Source organism: Tenebrio molitor, chromosome 9, assembly GCF_963966145.1.
Source record: "Tenebrio molitor chromosome 9, icTenMoli1.1, whole genome shotgun sequence".
In the NCBI taxonomy this organism is placed as follows: domain Eukaryota; kingdom Metazoa; phylum Arthropoda; class Insecta; order Coleoptera; family Tenebrionidae; genus Tenebrio; species Tenebrio molitor.
This window is the reverse complement of record NC_091054.1, coordinates 2984495-2998079: the sequence shown is the minus strand read 5'-3', so window position 1 is coordinate 2998079 and position 13585 is coordinate 2984495. Positions and strand designations below refer to the sequence as shown.

The following is a 13585-nucleotide window of genomic DNA, read 5'->3' as shown; positions in this document are numbered from 1 at the left end:
AATATTTTTTAGTTTATTTCTGTTATTTCGTAATTTAACTGGTTAAGAAATAAAAAATTTCGCAACTCGTGATGAAACAGTTATTTACGAACCGAGTGTGACAATACTTTTTTCGCGCTTGAGCGCATTATTTGAGGCACACAAACATTTTCCCCTTTAGATAATTTAATTTGCGGAAAACCTTTGTACCTTTGAACCATTGTACCTACATTTCATAAATAATATGTTTTCAGCGTAAAATAGATATCTACATTTTCAGTTAATGTCCAGTTTTGAAAAAATATCATCTAAAAGCTGTATCATGCACGGATTCTCTTCAAATTTCTTCATTTCTTCTTCAGCTTCACTTCTTAGATTCCTTAAGGTTTGTTTCGTATATTCAATACTTCCGACCTGTTCCAACAATTTCCGACAGTATTTGAAGTGCTCTGGATTTCTTACCTTTCTGCGTAAAATATCTGCATATTGTTAACAAATAATACCATATCAATACTGATTTTTTTTTTAAATTCCCATGGTGTTCAATATTTTATTTAAAAAGGATACTCATTAACTGATGATCCTTTAAGTGATTTTGAACAGCGTGAACGATTGGGAAGCTAAACTTGCCTTCAGTAAGATTGTCACAGCCATTTTTGTTAATCAAGTGCTAAAATTTATAAATAACGGGTTTCATTAGTTATGACGTGAAGTTCTTACCTCATCTATGGAATATAGATTTGCATAGTCATCATATATGTGGAAGAATTTTCCCAAAATTTTTGCAAATGCAGAAAAGTCTGACTTATTTTCACTGAACAACTGCATTAATTGAATGGTTAGAAGTACGATGCTTCCAGTTTCTAAAACAAATTTGTTTACGATAACCAATTACATAATTAATACACTTACTGCGTATCGCCATTTTGACGTATTCCTCTTCAGTGGGACATTTCAAAAAGTCTCTCCAGTTAAATTCCATACCTTTCCCTTTGTGGAAATCAAGAAAATTCTCAGTGGCCAGTTTCACAGCCTGGAAAAGAAGTTGTTATAAGAGTTGACCCAAATATTATAAAATCTACATCATATTTTCCAAGATCGTGAATTTTTTCCAATATGATGAACAAGCCATAGTAAGCAGAATTAATAGCATGCGAATTACCATACAATGAATTCGCTGTAGCTGCACCGTCACGAAGAAGTGCATTTTCTTCCACATCAATGAGGCTGAAACTAACTGTTATGAGGTATTCACCATTTGTTACAATCGTCATACACATAATTGGTAACTCGCCATAACTTGATTATGTTGCTGATCGCCTCGAATTTTTCATTTGGGATTTTGAACCAATAATTTAGAGCTTGCATCAGCGATGACCAAATATTCTTGTCGGGCATTTTTGCGGTATGTACAATTGATTGTAATAAAATCTGCAAACACAACAGATAAAGTCTTAGTTTTATTTTAACCAAGTCTACTAACCTGCTCTCTTTTTTTGTCAGCATGATTGCTGTAAAAGATCTGATCTGACGATGTATCGGCCATTGCTGGCTAAAGAATAACGTAACTAACCTAAGTAGTCTTGATGAGTTGTTAGGTATTTACGTCAGATAATTAATATACCTAATTATTGTAATTAATTTGAAAAACGAAAAATTATTATTATCATTATTACTAAATTCTCACTTGCAGCATTATTAGAAATGCTTAGTTAATGGGACCATCTGGCTCAATGAGATATTTTGGTTAATTCCATTTTACTAACTACGTTGATAGCACTCAAGACCAATTAAAAATTTATACTAGCTATCTAAAATTAATTTTGACTGTAAAATGAAGAATCATAACATAACCCACAAATAATTTATTAAACATGTACCTAAGTTACTACAAAACATATATAATTGCTTTCTGTGTTTACCAACTACGTCCTTAAAGGATTTTTTGTGGGTGATTAAAATTAATTAGTCCGATGATGAATTATTAATTATACAGGGTGTATTAATAAACTAAGCTAGAGTGATGTTTCGAACTTGAGTAAAGTCAGAAAGTAACAAGGGCTGTCATTAATGTCATTTTTGATAATATGTAATAATAATTTAAATATTATTCGTCTAAGACCAAATTCACATTAGAATTTTTTGTTTGTTATTCAATGTAGATTAGCGTGACATAATTATTGTGCACCATTTTTTATACACCCTGTATACAATAGATTTGCAAAGCAAAGCTGGATATGGACGCGGACAACAACCAGGTCTGCTCTGCAAATGTATTGTGGGTTGCATTTTTAATTGCGTCAGGCTCATTATCACTCGTGAAATACCTTGTACATATGTATTATGTTGGCAAAAAATTATTAAAATTAATTTCGATAAATTTCATGTTAGGAATTTAAGATTAAATTAAAATTGAAGAGAATAAAATTCTCTTGAACATTTTTGTTTGAGCCGGTGAGGTCGAATGTTTGGGAATAAAAACTTGTTAACAATAATAACAGTTCTGGTTAAAAAGTTGGAAAGGCCTAACTAAGCTTACAGTTGCAAGGGAGGGAGGTAACGACCCTTTCAGGTATAAACATAGAATTGCTAAGATTATACATGTAATTTAGGGTTCCAATATAAGCCTAACGTTTTGGTTTGCTCGTTTCTGTTTTAATTTGGTTCGTCGTTTTGATTCGTGGGTAAAGCTGTGATATTATTTGATTGAAATTTATGCAATTCAATTTGACCTTGTTTAAGTATCTATTTTTATGATTTGATCTCTGAGTTCTATTGATTTGGTAATAATTGTTTTCTTTCGCTACTTCTAGAATTTTGGCGTTTTTTCTGGCTAGATAGCTTCAGGGCGTCCTCCTAGATCGTTTCCCACCATTCAAACCTTGTGCAAATGCCTTTTTTCTCTCTTGTTGTGTTTCAAGGTCGCGTCAAGGACGCATAACTAAAGGGCAAGGAACATTCATTTGCACAAGGTTTGAGTGGTGGAAAACGATGTAGGAGGACGCCCTGAGCCAGAAAAAACGGGAAAATTCCAGAAGTAGCTAAAGTGAACAGTGACCATTAATTCCTCTAAAGAATCGGCTCCTGTCAACAGGTCGTCCATGTAATAGTTGTTGTTGTTTTGAACCGTAAGTTGGAGTTTCCAATCACGTTTATCGATAGAACTCGCGGTTTGATTTCGTGAATGATACTACTTGTTCGCACTAGATCCGGCTCGAAGGACCAATGTTTGACCCGGTGAGGTAGGTCGAATGTATGTGAATAAAAACTTGTTAACAATAATAACAGTTTATTAAATGTTTGACCAGCTCACTTTGTTGAAGGTTGAGGTACAGATGTCGAATTCTGGTTAAAAAGGTGGAGAGGCCTAAATAACTAAGCTTACAATTGCAAGGGAGAGAGGTAACGACCCTTTCAGGTATAAACGTAGAATTGCTAAGATTATACAATTTTTCTTAGGCCTAATTCTGCAAAATAAGACATGCTGTTGAATATGTGAAATATGAAAACATTAGGTAATTATTTTTTTATAATACAGTTATTAAAAACACAATTATTAAAAACAATTTGAGAATCTGACAGGAGTAGCATGGAATTTTAATCACTTTTGACAGATGACAGAGTAATAGGACGCTTTTACGGCTATAAATATTTTTGATTGGATGAAGCAAGCGCTCTGATTGGCTGAACACACATGTTTGATGTACGCGGGAATTAATCACTTGAAAATGACAAAAAAAAGTTTTATCAGACACATCTTGCAAGTCTAGGGTCATAGACTATGTTGATTATCTGGAAAGAAGCTAAATGGGATGAAAACACAATTGTTCAAAAAACACAAAGACCTTGAAAAAAACAGCTTTAAATACTTCCTCAATGCAGAAACTTTACATATTGTATTTTTTTTTTAATAAGTAGACAAGCTGTTCATCAAGTAAAACCTGTTTCCCGCCGTTAGGAGCATGATTTTTATAGTCTTGCCAATTAAATTTAATGTATTAATTTTGCGATGTTAGCTGCCTTAAAAGAAAAAAAACATCCAATCCGAAGCCAGTCTACAATTGAAACCATAATTTTAAACTTCCGCGTTGTGAGAAATCCAAGTAAAATCTAAAAATGGTGTCTTTGCAGCACATGAAGATTTCAAAAGCGGAAGACGAGGTGAAGAAATTTAAGCAGTTCTGTTTTAAGGGTTTATCAGTTAATTTTTTTAGATAGTACTTGAACCCTTTACCAATCAAAGCCAAATACTCGATCAGAAGGTGAGAGTTATTCTGAAATTAATTGACGGTTTTGATTTTTGGTTGAGAATTCCAAAAAACAAATTGAAAATAATTAAAGATGCCCACAAAATAATGGACACTTCAGTTGTTATGTACGTTTGCAAAGAAGTGAGTAAATTCTTGTGAGCATGATTGTTTTAGGTTAGATGATTTGGACAGCAAACCTATTTGGTCCAATACAACAAATTGTTCAGGATATCGAAACGATGGCTTCGCTGCCACTCTCAATGCTGCTAACTTTACAAGATGCATCGCTGTAAACAAATCTTTTGAGTTGGATCATCCAGAGGTCGTTAAAGATTTAACAATTATTGAAACATATCAAATGATACTTTTAGGCAATTGGGATTTGTATTGAACAAGTGTTGGAGTCTTACAGGGGTCAAGGTATGGAATATGATTGGAAAGAGAATGTCAAATGTCCAACTGAAGATGAATATAGAAGAATGTGTATTCGCAGTAAATACTGAATATTTTCTCAGTAACAATAACTGTACGTTTTTAATTTAAGAGACCGGAAGTTTTTATTACAATTCAGTTCGTTTGATGCAACTATTTAGTGACGATAAATCTAACTTTGTTAAAATAACGGAAATTCTAGCGCAGTTTTTCCGAATATATGAAGATTATATCGATCTAACACAAAATAGCAGCGAGGTAAGTACTTTACCTTCTATTTACTTCTTTCTGATTATCATATGTACAGGGTTATTATAAATGATTGTCCCATCGCAGTTGGCGTTGTGCCGCAAGCCTCATAACATGAGTCAGATTAGTATCGCCGATAGGTGGCAATACTGGCGGTAGGTTTTACCGCCGGAAATCTATCTACTAGTCTGTCTCATGTTGCGAAGCTGGCGGCACATCCAACATTTGTATGGTTTTCAGGGCCAATTGCGATGAGACAATCATTTATAATAACCCTGTATAGGTAATCTAGAAAGTGCTTCGGGAATCAAAACCAGCAAAAATAAATTCCCCTAGAATTTTGACAGTCTGCCAATCTAATTCTAATCTAATACGACACTTAGGAACATCTTCTTAGGCATCTGCATCCTTCCATGTTAAGTGTTTCTGATTCTACTTTCAGTATTGCAAAAACTTTAGCCTGGGAAAATTTAATTTTGCAGTGGTCCATGCTATTAACAAGTACCCTGAGGATGTTCAACTGATGAGTATCTTTTCAAAAATATGTATTTTTTAAATTTATTTACTTGATGTATAAATCCTTAACATAACGAACAGATCTCATAAAGCAGAAATCAGCAGATAAGACAATCCACAAGTATATGATGTCTTTATTGGAGCAATTTGGAAGCTTGGAATATACGAAGGAAACCTTGATAATCTTAAGAAATGAAGCAGAAGAAGAGATGAAGAAATTCGAATATAACCCATTCATAATTGAGCTTTTGGATGATGCTCTTTCAAAATTTAATATCGTATGATGGTTTGTACAAAAATTCTTATGTATCTGTCTAACATATTGCAAGCACCATAATGGAAGGCAACAATAAAACAGTAAATATAGTAATAAAAGTAGAAAAAAATATTATTTTTTTAAATTTTTTCCTCAAACGTCCGTAAAATATGTCATTGCACTGCTGCATTGATAATGCTTAAGTGTCACTTCATTGTCATGGCATCTAACGAGCTGACCAGCGTCCGTGAAGTTATTATCTCCGCTGAGGGCGTCCGTGAAGTTATTATCTCCGCTGATGAGCGGCTGTAAAGTAAACTAGCAAAATAATTCCTAGCTGGTTCAAAAAATTGTTGTATGACTTGTATTGTCCTGAGGAAAGAAAATATGACAAAAATAAAGTTTATTGAAAAAGAAATATTATTTAAATAAGATCTGTTAAAAAGAGAAAAATAGGTACCAATGCCAGAAGGTAAGAAATAAAAATGTGTAACAAAAAAAAACTTAAGCATCAAGATATAGGTAGAAGAAAGAGCAGATAGACAGCAGGAATTTCTAAAAAAGACATAAAATATGTTGAGAATTTTGAAGTTGTTAGTTATTATTTTTAGTAGAAAGACTCTAAAACAGCATTACAGCGTTGTAAGTATCGAAAGTATTAGGACTTTATAACAGTCTACTTCATTTGCATACATTAATTTAGTTATCCTTTTATTTTTTTAAAGGATTTCAATGGTTTATGATCATTTGAAGATGATTTTGGTGAGCAGTACGAGTATATTAAAAATAAAATAATATAATCAAAGTCCAAAAACATTCTGATTTAATTAAACCCATTTTTTACAACTGGAATTAATACAATTTTTTTAAATTAAAGTCAAGGTTTTTCGGCTAACTGAAACATAACGATACTTAGAAACAACATAGATTTTTTGTATTTGAATATTTTATTTTTGTACTCGATAAGAAATCAGTTTTGTTCCGAAATCAATAATATTATCTTGACACATTATGCAGTATTTTAACCATTTATAAATTAAAGAATCAAAAAAATTAAGAAAACATTTTAATGTGGTCAAGAGGTGAGAAGATTAAACATTATTTAAACAATAAAAACCTCTTAAAATGTCAACGTTTTGAAGAGGATATTTTACTAGGTAGTTTACTTTTGAAAAAAGTAGTTGGAAAATTGAGTTGTCATTATTGTTATTATTCCAATCAAATCATAATAGTTGTCCCAGTTTGTTAAAAATACCTAAAATTATTCACTTAATTTTCTTCGATTTTACTACTGAAAAATTGTTTTAGGTTTTCTAACACAAATTATTTTTATTAATTATTATTAAATCTATGCCCTCTCAATTGTTGTAGAAACGATGGAATAATATGGTGTGTTATATTAAAATAAATAAAAACAATTATTTTTAATTTTTTTTTTATTAACAGATTAATTACAGAACAAACCTATCCTACAGTTTCAAGTTTATCGAGAATATACTCCACAACATTATCAATGTACGGATTTCCGCCAAGTCTCTCTACTTCCTGTACAGCTTCATTTTTCAGTTTGTTGAGTACCTCTAGTGTATAATCAAAACTTCCGTATTTTTCCAATATGGACACAAAATACTTTTTTAATTCATAACTAGTCGTTCGTTGCTTCAGTATGTCTGAGATAATTGATTAAGGTCATGTACGTACACTGCAAAAAAATAATTAAAATTTGGTTTTTTTTTTAACAACCTTTCCAAAAGTAACAACTACGTATGTTGTTTCTCAGAGCGCTGCTTTAATAATGGTTGTAAAGTAAATACTTAGTTATTCACATTAGAGTACGGTAGGGCTATTTTACATTGCGAAAACTAGGTTGCAGGCACGAGACGAGGCCGAGTACCAGATTAGTTTAAGCGACATTCTTATCAGACTTTTCGGCTGATCAAATGTTCTATTTTGCATTTTGGCAGATTTTTGTAAAATAGAAAATATTATTAGTCTCGCGTACCAGGAGATCTCTCGAACAATTAAAAAATATATATTTTTTAAATTTTATAAATGTTAAAAAGGATACTTATAATTTTATCGTCATGTGGGTGGGTTTGAATGGCGTGAATGATCGGAAAAGTAAATTTTCCTTCTGTAATGTCGGCACAATAAGACCTGACAAGAGTTTGCTACAATAAGAGAAGAAAAAATCCATCAATCCAAAAACATTTGATATTCACCTTCTCCGACTTAAGAGTGACAAGGTCATTCCAAATCTGAAAAAGCTGACCTAGTGTTGTCACCAATTTATCCAGGTTTTCGGAATTATCGCTGAACAATTGCATCACTTTTATTCCGAAGCAAAAGGCACTGCTGGTTTCTAAAACAGATTAAAATTGATTTAGAAAAGAGAGACTTTTCAAAATTAGAAAACTATGGAAAGATATTGCTTGATTTTCAAACTCACTTGGGACAGCTATTTCCAAATATTCTTTTTCGGTTGGACATATAATATTATCTCTCCAATAGATTTCCATACCATTACCAGCATGCATTTTCTGACCATGTTCTATGTACAGAGGCATAATCTGCAAAAATTAGCTTAAAACAATATTTTGCGTGAGCGAAAGAAAAATACTCGTGGGTCTCCCAAATCGAGGAGTTTTTCCAAAGCATTGGAAGTTGCATAGTTGACGGAATTGAGTGTGTGAGGAAGGCCATAGATGGAATGCATAACAGGAACACCACTTCTCGCCACTGAGCCATCGTAGATATCATCCAACCTAAAGTACAACTTCCATAATCTTACAACCTCAGCAGAGCTCATACATACATTACGAAACTGTTGTACTGTGTTTCAAAGATATTTATAATTTGCTTGAGTTGCTCTTGAGGAACTTTTAGCCAATAGTTGAAGCAATGAAACATGCTTGAGATATATTTCGCACGTGCATGGCCGATTTGAGTGAACTGTAAGTAGGGTTGCAACAACACCTGCAAGAGAAAAAAAATAACGAGTGTATTCGCGGGTGTTATACTCTTACTTCATCTTCTTCACGATCGTTGTCCTTGCTGTAACAGCTCTCCGTGGTTACTAGGTCCATCACTGTTCACTTGCTAAATTCAACTGATTTGACACACTGATGTTTTCAATTTCATTCCATTAATTTTTTTTATACAGATGTCTCAGAACTCGCGCGTCAAGGACAAGGATTTGACTACAAAAAACTCCAAAAGCATATTTTGAAATGAAAATGATTTTAAGATCACCAATCACACACGCCTTTCTGAAGGTAGGTTGTGGTTTGCGGCTGACGCGCGAGTTCTAGGACATCTGATATTTATTACAATAACAATGTCTGGAACTTCAGAACAAATTGTGCAACAAGAATCAAAGTCGACTCTACAGGTTTTTTGCAAATCAATGCGAATATTCTATTCGGTAATCGAATTCACCAATTTGAGTAACTATTCTTAACTTCACTCTCACTTGCAGCATTATTAGAAATGCTTACTCAATGGGACCATCTGGCTCCATGGGATATTTTGGTTAATTTCATTTTACTAACTACGTTGATATCAATCAAGACCAATTAAACATTTATACTACCTATCTAAAATTAATTTTGACTGTAAAATGAAGAATCATAACATTTATTAAACATGTACCTAAGTTACTACAAAACATAAATAATTGCTTTCTGTGTTTACCAACTACGTCCTTAAAGGATTTTTTGTGGGTGATTAAAATTAAGTAGTATGATGATTAATTGTTAGTTATACAGGGTGTATTAAAAAACTAAGCTAGAGTGATGTTTCGAACTTGAGTAAAGTCCGAAAGTAACAAGGGCTGTCATTAATGTCATTTTTGATTATATGTAATATGATTTAAATATTACTCGTCTAAGACCAAATTCACATTAGAATTTTTTGTTTACTATTCAATGTAGATTAGCGTGACATAATTATTGTGCACCATTTCTGATACACCCTGTATACGATACATTTGCAAAGCAAAGCTGGATATGGACGCTGACAACATCCAGGTCTGCTCTGCAAAGTATTGTGGGTTGCATTTTCAATTGCGTCAGGCTCATTATCACTCGTGAAATACCTTGTACATAAAGGGTGATTTTGAAAGTTGTGCAGATATTTTAATAACGAGCTACTGGCTTCATGTATAACTGGGAAAAAATGTTTAAAAAATTATGTCAAAAAATAAAATGACATTTATTTTTTGAGCTATAATTTTTTTTAATTGCTTTTAGTCTTCTACGTTGTCAAACAACCTCGTAGGTAAAATTTCGGCACATTTTAAAAATACACCCTGTATATCATATTTTATAAAACGTACACCAATGCGGTTTCCTTGTTTTAAAGCATATTTCCTGTAGGTTACTTCGCATTGGCGTATTTTTTCCGAGTTCTACATGAAGCCAGTAGCTCGTGAGTAAAATATCTGCACAACTTTCAAAATCACCCTGTATTATGTTGGCAAAAAATTATCAAAAATATTTTCGATAAATTTCATGTTAGGAATTTAAGATTAAATTAAAATTGATGAGAACGAGTATATGTTGTAAAAGCACTTGTTTCACCAAAAAGGTCATACCAAGTTCACCTCCATACTTCATCAATGGAGGAAAATTACATATTGTTACTCTTTTGTATAAATAGACAAGTTCTTCATCAAGTAAAACCTGTTTCTTGCGGTTAGGAGCATGTTTTTCCTAGTCTCGTCAATTAAGTTTGATGTACTAATTTTGCGATGTTAAGCTGCCTTAAAAGAAAAAGCATTCAATCCGAAGCCAGTCTACAGTTGAAACCATAATTTTAAACTTCGAGTAAAATCTAAAAATGGTGTCTTTGCAGCAGTTGAAGATTTCAAAAACTGAAGACGAGGTGAAGAAATGTAAGTAGTTCTGTTTTAAGGGTGTATCAGTAATTTTTTTTAGATAATACTTGAACCCCATACCAATCAAAGCCAAATACTCGATCAGAAGGTCAGAGTTATTCTGAAATTAATTGACGGTTTTGATTTTTGGTTGAGAATTCCAAAAAACAAACTGAAAATAATTAAAGATGCGCATAAAATAATGGACACAAGTGTTATGTATGTTTGCAACGAAGTGAGTAAATTCTTGTGAATGTGATTGTTTTAGGTTAGATGATTTGGACAGCAAACCTATTTGCTCCAACACAACAAATTGTTCAGGATATCGAAACGATAGCCTCGCTGCCACACTCAATGCTGCCAACTTTGCAGGATGCATCGCTGTAAACAAATCTTTTGAGTTGGATCACCCAGAGGTCGTTAAAGATTTAACAATTATTGAAACATATCTAATGATACTTTTAGGCAATTGGGATTTGTGTTGAACAAACGTTGGAGTCTTACAGGGGTCAGGCTATGGAATATGATTGGAGAGAGAATCTCAAATGTCCAACTGAAGATGAATATAGAAGAATGTGTATTCGCAGTAAATACGGAATATTTTCTCAGTAACAATAACTGTACGTTTTTAATTTAAGAGACTGGAAGTTTTTATTACAATTCAGTTCGTTTGATGCAACTATTTAGTGACGATAAATCTAACTTTGTTAAAATAACGGAAATTCTAGCGCAATTTTTCCGAATATATGAAGATTATATCGATCTAACACAAAATAGCAGCGAGGTAAGTACTTTACCTTTTATTTACTTCTTTCTGCTTATCATATGTACAGAGTTATTACAAATAATTGTCCCATCGCAGTTGGCGTTGTGCCGCAAGCCTCATAACATGAGTCAGATTAGTATCGCCGGTAGGTGGCGATACTGGCGGTAGTTTTTACCGCCGGAAATTCATCTACTAGTCTGTCTCATGTTGCGATGGGACAACCAGTTATAATAAGCCTGTATAGGTAATCTAGTAAGTGCTTAAGACTTCTTCGGGAATCAAAACCAGCAAAAAATAAATTCCCCCCCAAAAAAATGTTCCATCTCATTTAATAAAATGAGAATTTGTCGTAGACGATAAGTGACATTAGTGAGAAACTACTTTCTAGTTTTGACAGTCTGCTAATCTAATTCTAATCTAATATGACACTTAGGAACATCTTCTTAGGCATCTGCATCCTTCCATGTTAAGTGTTTCTGATTCTACTTTCAGTATTGCAAAAGCTTTAGCCTGGGAAAATTTAATTTTGCAGTGGTCCATGCTATTAACAAGTACCCTGAAGATGTTCAACTGATGAGTATCTTTTCAAAAATATGTATTTTTTAAATTTATTTACTTGATGTATAAATCCTTAATATAACGAACAGATCTCATAAAGCAGAAATCAACAGATAAGAAAATCTACAAGTATATGATGTCTTTATTGGAGCAATTTGGAAGCTTGGAACATACGAAGGAAACCTTGATAATCTTGAGAAATGAAGCAGAAGAAGAGATGAAGAAATTCGAATATAACCCATTCATAATAAAATTTTTGGATGATGCTCTTTCAAAATTTAATAGCGTATGATGGTTTGTACAAAAATTCTTATGTATCTGTCTAACATATTGTAACCAACATGATGTAATGCAACAATAAAACAGTAAATATTGTAATAAAACTTGAAAAAGAAAATTTTAAAATAAATTTTGACATTTCCGTTTTAAATGTAGACTCGGAAATTTTAAGATTTTTAAATACAAAAGAAGGAAAACACAAACACAGTTACTAGCTCAGTACATTGTGCCGAGAAAACAGAAAACTATAAACAACTGAAGTAACCAAGCATTTTAATCTACAGTTAACTTTAACTGGCGTTAGTGCAACCGGCCCTTAATGTTCTGAAAAGTAAGTTAGAAATATTGTGAATAATAAAAATGACTAAAAATATAAGGGTTGTGAAACCCAGTTTGAATTCAAACTGCCGCCGCAGAAACAAACACCAAAAGAAACCAGGAAAAGGCGCACTTGCCCACCGTAAAGATCAAGACAGCGAGAGAACAGGTCTTTTTAATTTTAATTGTTTTCGGTTGGTACATTTGATTGCGTACGGTTGGTACACGAAAGACGCGGTGGCGGTACTGGCATAGATAAAAGACAATTGCAGCATTATTAAAAATGCTTACTTAATGGGACCATCTGGCTCGATTTTGGTTAATTTCGTTTTACTAACTACGTTGATATCAATCAAGACCAATTAAAAATCTATACTATATAAAATTAATTTTGACTGTGTCATATGGAGAATCATAACTCACAAATAATTCATTAAACAGGTACCTAAGTTACTACAAAACATAAATAATTGCTTTCTGTGTTTACCTACTACGTCCTCAAAGGATTTTTGTGGGTGATTAAAATTAATTAGTCCGATTATTAATTGTTAAATATACAGGGTGTATTAATAAACTAAGCAAGAGTGATGTTTCGAACTTGAGTAAAGTCAGAAAGTAACAAGGGCTGTCATAAATGTCATTTTTGATAATATGTAATAATAATTTAAATATGTATTATTCGTCTAAGACCAAATTCACATTAGAATATTTTGTCTGCTATTTAATGTAGATTAGCGTGACATAATTATTATGCATCATTTTTGACAAACCCTGTATACAATACATTTGCAAAGCAAAGCTGGATATGGACGCAGACAACATCCAGGTCTGCTCTGCAAATGTATTGCGGGTTGCATTTTTAATTCCGTCGGGCTCATTATCACTCGTGAAATATCTTGTATGTATTATGTTGGCAAAAAATGATAAAAAATAATTTCGATAAATTTCATGTTAGGAATTTAAGATTAAATTAAAATTGAAGAGAACAAAATTCTCTTGAACATTTTTCTTGGGCCTATTTCTGCAGAATACCTATGTGAAATATGAAAACATTAGGTAATTATTTATTTATAATACAGTTATTAAAAGCACAATTATTAAAAACA

At 32.6% G+C, this 13585-nt stretch overlaps 4 protein-coding genes across 5 annotated transcripts; 2 read left to right on the top strand and 2 right to left on the bottom strand.

The window, feature by feature from the left end:
- Positions 1-68: 68 nt before the first annotated feature.
- On the bottom strand, positions 69-1762 carry LOC138139110 (terpene synthase-like). Its single transcript, XM_069059274.1, has 7 exons — positions 1463-1762; positions 1256-1410; positions 1062-1206; positions 892-1012; positions 700-842; positions 547-649; positions 69-458 (listed from the first exon to the last, which is right to left on the bottom strand). The coding sequence occupies exons 1-7, from the start codon at positions 1523-1525 to the stop codon at positions 256-258; spliced, it is 933 nt and encodes a 310-aa protein (XP_068915375.1). The 5' UTR covers positions 1526-1762; the 3' UTR covers positions 69-255.
- Positions 1763-3104: 1342 nt separating this feature from the next.
- On the top strand, positions 3105-5812 carry LOC138139011 (terpene synthase-like). Of its 2 annotated transcripts, XM_069059164.1 has the most exons (9): positions 3105-3221; positions 3303-3381; positions 3439-4140; positions 4194-4354; positions 4404-4551; positions 4601-4721; positions 4774-4919; positions 5353-5437; positions 5508-5812. In XM_069059164.1, exons 3-9 carry the CDS (start codon positions 4096-4098, stop codon positions 5708-5710), a joined length of 909 nt encoding a protein of 302 aa, XP_068915265.1. In that variant the 5' UTR covers positions 3105-3221; positions 3303-3381; positions 3439-4095; the 3' UTR covers positions 5711-5812. The 2 variants fall into 2 exon arrangements, with proteins under 2 accessions (XP_068915265.1, XP_068915266.1); XM_069059165.1 differs by lacking the exon at positions 3105-3221 and having other exon boundaries at positions 3299-3381.
- A 1285-nt stretch (positions 5813-7097) lies between these two features.
- LOC138138685 (terpene synthase-like) lies at positions 7098-9022 on the bottom strand. The gene is made up of 7 exons (XM_069058689.1): positions 8709-9022; positions 8498-8658; positions 8303-8447; positions 8132-8252; positions 7905-8044; positions 7751-7853; positions 7098-7352 (listed from the first exon to the last, which is right to left on the bottom strand). Exons 1-7 carry the CDS (start codon positions 8766-8768, stop codon positions 7147-7149), a joined length of 936 nt encoding a protein of 311 aa, XP_068914790.1. The 5' UTR covers positions 8769-9022; the 3' UTR covers positions 7098-7146.
- Positions 9023-10105: 1083 nt separating this feature from the next.
- LOC138139013 (terpene synthase-like) lies at positions 10106-12272 on the top strand. Its single transcript, XM_069059168.1, has 7 exons — positions 10106-10566; positions 10620-10777; positions 10827-10974; positions 11024-11144; positions 11197-11342; positions 11817-11901; positions 11972-12272. The coding sequence occupies exons 1-7, from the start codon at positions 10522-10524 to the stop codon at positions 12172-12174; spliced, it is 906 nt and encodes a 301-aa protein (XP_068915269.1). The 5' UTR covers positions 10106-10521; the 3' UTR covers positions 12175-12272.
- The last annotated feature ends 1313 nt before the right edge of the window (positions 12273-13585 follow it).

Excerpts from the sequence above, each read along its gene's own strand:
- LOC138139011 (XM_069059164.1), top strand. The coding sequence starts at position 4,096 with ATGGTGTCTTTGCAGCACATGAAGATTTCAAAAGCGGAAGACGAG. Across the intron at positions 4,722-4,773 it reads TAGAAGAATGTGTATTCGCA|AGACCGGAAGTTTTTATTAC; the intron begins GTAAATACTGAA and ends TTTTAATTTAAG. Across the intron at positions 4,920-5,352 it reads TAACACAAAATAGCAGCGAG|TATTGCAAAAACTTTAGCCT; the intron begins GTAAGTACTTTA and ends TTCTACTTTCAG.
- LOC138139013 (XM_069059168.1), top strand. The coding sequence starts at position 10,522 with ATGGTGTCTTTGCAGCAGTTGAAGATTTCAAAAACTGAAGACGAG. Across the intron at positions 10,567-10,619 it reads TTTCAAAAACTGAAGACGAG|ATAATACTTGAACCCCATAC; the intron begins GTGAAGAAATGT and ends AATTTTTTTTAG. Across the intron at positions 10,778-10,826 it reads ATAATGGACACAAGTGTTAT|GTTAGATGATTTGGACAGCA; the intron begins GTATGTTTGCAA and ends TGATTGTTTTAG.
- LOC138139110 (XM_069059274.1), bottom strand. The coding sequence starts at position 1,525 with ATGGCCGATACATCGTCAGATCAGATCTTTTACAGCAATCATGCTGAC. Across the intron at positions 1,411-1,462 it reads CTGACAAAAAAAGAGAGCAG|ATTTTATTACAATCAATTGT; the intron begins GTTAGTAGACTT and ends TTGTGTTTGCAG. Across the intron at positions 1,013-1,061 it reads ACGATCTTGGAAAATATGAT|GCTGTGAAACTGGCCACTGA; the intron begins GTAGATTTTATA and ends CTTCTTTTCCAG.
- LOC138138685 (XM_069058689.1), bottom strand. The coding sequence starts at position 8,768 with ATGGACCTAGTAACCACGGAGAGCTGTTACAGCAAGGACAACGATCGT. Across the intron at positions 8,659-8,708 it reads ACGATCGTGAAGAAGATGAA|GTGTTGTTGCAACCCTACTT; the intron begins GTAAGAGTATAA and ends TTTCTCTTGCAG. Across the intron at positions 8,253-8,302 it reads TCGATTTGGGAGACCCACGA|ATTATGCCTCTGTACATAGA; the intron begins GTATTTTTCTTT and ends TAATTTTTGCAG.